At 33.5% G+C, this 6,230-nt stretch overlaps 1 protein-coding gene across 1 annotated transcript; it reads left to right on the top strand.

The window, feature by feature from the left end:
• The first annotated feature begins 3,046 nt into the window (after positions 1-3,046).
• LOC112503456 (zeatin O-glucosyltransferase-like) lies at positions 3,047-4,762 on the top strand. The gene has a single exon (XM_025107493.1). The coding sequence runs from the start codon at positions 3,047-3,049 to the stop codon at positions 4,451-4,453; it is 1,407 nt and encodes a 468-aa protein (XP_024963261.1). The 3' UTR covers positions 4,454-4,762.
• Positions 4,763-6,230: the final 1,468 nt, after the last annotated feature.

Genomic DNA, 6,230 nt, shown 5'->3' on the forward strand with positions numbered 1-6,230 from the left:
ATAAAATGTTATATTATTAAAACAAAAATAAATTATTTTATTATTAAACTTAAATTAAATTATAATAAAAAAAGTAAATTAAAAAAATTACATAAAAATAGAACTTTTAAATAGTTGATTTGATATTAACATTAATATATATATTTTTTTCAAATTTATATTTTATTCAAAAATAAAATCGTTATTGCTTTTTTAAAAACACATAAAATCTTGTTATAACATCGACAGAGAGTACCTTTCTAGTGTATATATATATATATATATATATATATATATATATATATATAATTTGGAAAATTGTGAGAATATTGAAATTTTGTTGGTCTTAGAAAAGGTTGGGGATAGGGAGATTTTGGATGCGTTGGAGAGAGTTTTCTACATAAAATTTGATATAATTTTTAAAAATAGAAAATATATTTTAAAATTATTAATTTACAAAATTAATTTTAATATATATATATATATATATATATATAAGTAATAATATAACAAGATAATTAAAAATTAAACTTATTAAAAAAAATAAAAAACTTGTGTAAAAATTTATGAGAAGCAAAAAAAATAAAACAAAGTTAATAACTGTATTTTACAATAATCAGTTCATTATTTTAACAATTTTAAGTGAATGTAGTTAATAACTGTATTTTACAATAATCAGTTCATTATTTTATTTTAACAATTAAAACAAAATAAAATAGTTAGAGAACAATATAAAAGCAAAACAATAATAATAAAAAGTGAATGTAGACAATAATTCAGGTTATTCAGTATCAGGGTTCTTTAGAACCTTTGACAGGCCAAGAACATATGTCCCACGATATATAATCTTATAAAAACCCCAACAGGAATCTCAATACAATTTTTTAAGTGTGAAATCAGTTTTTAAAATTATCTAGAAATTACTTTACACTACACTGGTTCCTAATCAATTTCTTAATTGACATCTTGTCATAAAATTTAATATTTTAATCAAATAACAACAAAACTAAAATTAACGTTGTATACGAATCGAATATTCAATAAACCATTTGACGGAAACTTCATTCATGTTTGTTTATTTAATAAGGAATTCGGGAATCTTTTCTTGATTACCACCAATTGGCAATTGCTATATGTCATTTAAAATAAAGGCACTAAGTATATCATCAAATTCAAATTGAATTTTTGTTACAAATGATTAAAAGAATTTATCGTTACAATCTATATTATCTTATAAACCAGATTTATTAAAAGTTTTAAAAAAAAATTTAATGCATAAAGTACTATACATTTATGCACAAAGTCTTAAAAGGTTTTAAAAACAATTCATAATACATTAAGTACTACTACTTTATACATTCAGTCTTAAAATCTCTTAATCTACAATTAAAATAACATACAGTACAAGTTACCAATGCACATTATTATTTTTTCTTTTCATGTTTCCAAGATACTTTTAACATCTTTCACTCATGCCTTCATCCTCTCATACCTCTGTGTCTTCTCCCCATCCCCAAGTTGAGATTCAAACTGATATTCACCATGAGTTATTAATTTTTTTTTTTCATTTATCTCTCATTCAATTGATTTAGAACTCTCGCTCTCGCTCTCTTGATTCTTTGCTATTAGTGTAAATCTAACACATTTGTGGAGTCGTTTAAATATGTTGGATTTTTAAGTATATTAGATTTTAAACTGTTATATAACAATTTTTTTCATCGATAGATTGTAATTAGAACCATAACTCTTATTTATTCAAATTGTATTAAATGTAAAGACCAAGTGTAACTTATATCATCGTTAAATCTTCTCTAATAAAACCAGTGAAATTTCAAAATCGTTAAAATTCACAGCTCCTGCTGCATTGCACGAGTAAACAACTAGTAGATAGAAATTAAAAGATTGTGTATTACTTGCTCACGGACTTATATTAAGTAATAGATGCTTATTGGGTAAAAATAAATAATGTTCTTTAATAACATATATATTTTGTCGCATAAATATGCTCACTGAGATACCATTTAAAAATACTATGTTTTCTGACTCGGTTAGTGCTTGAGCCAACACTTACTTTGTTTCACAAACATTTGATAAACAATAATTTTCAGCCTAGGCTCTACAACAAAATTAGATGTATAGGACGCCACCAATATATAAGCGTCATAATAGACCACTTATAGGACCAAAAAAAATGTCCTATCTAAAAGCGTTGTACTAAGTTTATAGTATGCTTTTGGACGTCTTAACAAGCTTTTTAGAACACTTTCATAAAAGAACGTCATATTATCTATTTTATAGGACAACATTTAAAAAAAATGTCCTATAAACACAAGTGTCTTGTAAAAAAAAGAGTTCATTTGACATTTTCTCAAAACTGTTCTATAAAATAGCTAATATGACGCTTTGTATTAAAAGCATCATAAAAAACTTGTTAAGACGTCCAAAAAGTTTCCTATAAACATATTACAATGCCTTTAGACATGACACTTTATTTTTTAGTACTATAAACTATTTTCTATAAAATGGTCTATTAGGACCCTTATTGATTAATTGGCGGCGTCCTATAAACCAAGTTTTGTTGTAGTGAGGGGTGGACCTACGAGAACGAGGTCCCATGCACTTGTTCAACCAATTTTTACAAATAAAATACTTTTTGGTGTATAACCGCTAAACATTAAGAGGTGCTACGAGTCATATTAGGAAAAATACAAGAAACATCGATTAAAAAATATAAAAAAAAACCCCTCGAAATCAACAAAAAATACCTTAAAACATGAAATTTGGCTAAAAACCCGACACCCATTTTACGGATCTTTAATTCACGTTAAAGATGTATTTGGCGAGTAAAAATCTTATATCTACCACTATCTTTACCAATAATTATCTAAAATATTATTCTTATTGGGTTAATGTTTATCCTATGTTAACCGTATTCTCATTCAGATGTGAAGTGTAAGCAACTTTGTGAATAAATAGCTCCATGACCATCTTATGAAAACCACCACTACGAAACAAATACACGCATATATATCTTTCGACTTGGTAGAATTCTATGGTGACACCTGCAATGGCTACCGACCAAAATAGCGTGGTTGTGGTGATGGTTCCACTGCCGTTACACGGCCACCTCAATCAGCTCCTCCACCTCTCCCGCCTTGTCGCCTCCTACAACTTCCCTGTTCACTTCGTCTGCACCACCACCCATTGCCGTCAAGCCAAGCTCCGAGTCCAGGGATGGAACCCCCATACCATCTCCACCATCAATTTCCATGACTTCCCCATCCCTCCCTACGCCTCCCCTCCACCCAACCCCCATTCCACCAATAAGTTCCCTTCCCATCTCCAACCTTTATGTGAAGCGGCCACCCATCTCCGTCGACCGGTGGCCACCCTCCTCCGGAAACTCTCCGCCACCACCCGACGCCTTGTTGTGATCCATGACTCTCTGATTGGTTCTGTCGTTCAAGACTTTGTTTCTCTTCCGAATGCAGAATCTTACACTTTTCACAGCGTATCAGCTTTCTCGATTGCCTTGTTCACTTCACAGAAAGTTGGAGAGCAAATCCAAGAGTTGGTCGAACCACATGCCCTAACAAAAGACCTCCTCTCGTTTGAGGGTTGCTTCACCTCCGAGTTCAAGAAATTCATCACAGTCCAACACGAATACACAAAACTTAGTTCGGGTCGTATCTACAACACGTGTAGAATCGTCGAGCAACCAATCTTGGACCTACTTGCAACAGATGCGAGAAACAGAAACAAGTTACTTTGGGCTCTCGGACCTTTTAATCCGGTAGACATAAAACCAACACCACTCTCGAGGAAAGATGGTGGTCCAGGCGACAGATGCCTCAAATGGCTTCACAAGCAAGCATCGAACACCGTGATCTTCGTTTCTTTCGGGACAACCACTTCATTCTCCCAAGAACAAATTCTCGAGATTGCAAACGGGTTGGAAAAAAGCAATCACAAGTTCATCTGGGTGCTGAGAGATGCAGATAAAGGAGATATGTTCAGAGATGATCTTAGACGGGTGGAGCTCCCAGAAGGGTATGAAAATCGAGTTAAAGATAGAGGGTTAGTCGTTCGAGAATGGGCACCTCAACTAGAAATCTTGGCTCACCCATCGATCGGTGGATTCATGAGTCACTGTGGATGGAATTCGTGCGTTGAAAGTATGTCAATGGGTGTCCCGATAGCTGCCTGGCCCATGCACTCCGATCAACCAAACAACGCCGTGCTGGTAACCAAGATTCTCAAAATAGGGTTGCTGGTGAAAGAATGGTGCCGGCGAGAGCAGGTGGTGGCGGCAGCGGCGGTGGAGACGGCGGTTAGGAGACTGATGGGTTCGAAGGAAGGGCAAGAGATGAGGAAGAGAGCGGTGGCAATGGGCAGCCGAGTTAGGAAGTCGGTGAAAGATGGCGGCATCACTCAGATGGAGCTGGAATCGTTCATCGCTCATATAACTCGATAAACATCGATTAATTATATCATCTGCCGACTTAATTCGATCATGTAAGGAAAGTAAATTCGATCAGCGGTCATTTTCCGTTTCATGGTTGGGTTGACAAATTAAATGGAGGGTCCGTCGGGCCGCCACCGTATGGAACAACCGAATAACTGCGTAGTGGAGGCCGACGTCTCAACTCATTAATTCTCTTTGGTGGCCAAAAACTTTCAACACATAAATGCAGTGCTTAAAAAGGAACATTCAATGTGGTATGTTTTTTCCCTTTTTGGTAAAAAATTGTGGTATTAAGCATAAAACGACATATTTGCTTATGTAATGGGTAAGGAAGGGTCTAACATGTTACCATACATGTATATTTTTTCCATATACCATAATTTATCAATTAATTATAATTGATATTAATTATTTTTATTCGATATATATTGATATGGTTTTATACCAACATCGTGAAAATCGATATTATAAATTAATTTATGTTCACATATTTTACCAAAGAGATCTAGATATACAAAAAAGTTTCGTTTGTTAAACTAACTGATAAGTTACACTACCAAACAAGGCAAGATTCCGGTGGCTATATCCCTCGGAAATTAGCCGAAAAAACTTTATTTCCGGTGGATATAGGCGTCGGTGATTATTTTCCCGACGGATTTACAAGCGGATTTACCATTTTCCGGCAGATTCTGGCCACCAGAAACTTTCCAACGGTTTATTTAAAAGTTGGTGTTTAAATTAAGAAAATATTTAAGTTTTTTTTTTATTTTAAAAATTGGATTAAATTACCGTTGGAAAAAGTCCACCGAAAATCCTCCGGTAACCATATCTGCCGGAAAAGAATTAATTTAAAAAAAATATATTTATTTCTTTAAATATTACCGGCAGATTTCCGACTAACAAATTAGTTGATAAGTTAGTTGTTAACTAATAAATTAGTTGATGATCGATATATAAATTACCACTTGATTGGAAAAATGGTTGCCAATGGTAGTAGGTATATATGAGTCGTCGAGGGTAGGCAAGGGGTCTCGTTGTTTTTTGTATATATACTTGGGAGCTCGTTGTGGTCTTGAGATGGATGATGACGAAAGGGGAAGGAGGTGATTCACCAGAGAAGTAGAATGGTGGAGGAGGCGATGCCTTGGGGAGTGTCTTCGACGGGAACAAGGAGACAAAGTCTTCACTGGAGATGGAGTTCACGGTAGGGATAACTTCACATGAGATGAAGTTTACAGTAGGGATAGCTTCACCAGATATGGAGTTTACCGTTGAGGATGGCTTCACAAGACATCGAGTAGGACATAACAATATAACATAATAAAAAATAGAAAAGGAAAAAAAGAGTGTAAAAGAAAAAAATACGCCTTGAGTTAACTGGGCTAACAATGTTCATTAGAGGGAGGGGCTCAGAGCGTGTATTTTTGCATACCAGAATGACCAGTGTGTGTAATAAACGCATTTGAGAGACTGTAGTAGGGAAAACCAACAAACTATAGGGATCATGAATGTAATTTACTCTAAAACAAATCATTAATGATAAGATATGTTAATTAAAACAAACTAGATGGTTAAAAAAATAAATAATATAATATGTTACTAATAGAATTTTAATTTAATTTATTATAGACAGATATTAATGTAATACTAGAAGAGTACTCGCGCAATGCAGCGAGATACATCGTGTTTTTAATATTTCATTTTATTCTTTATCTCAGTCGATGTTATAATATGACTTTATGTGATTTTGAGAAAGCGATGATGTTTTTATTTTTGAATAAAATAT

Source organism: Cynara cardunculus, unplaced genomic scaffold (genome assembly GCF_001531365.2).
Source record: "Cynara cardunculus var. scolymus isolate 2C unplaced genomic scaffold, CcrdV1 Un_Scaffold_3041, whole genome shotgun sequence".
In the NCBI taxonomy this organism is placed as follows: domain Eukaryota; kingdom Viridiplantae; phylum Streptophyta; class Magnoliopsida; order Asterales; family Asteraceae; genus Cynara; species Cynara cardunculus.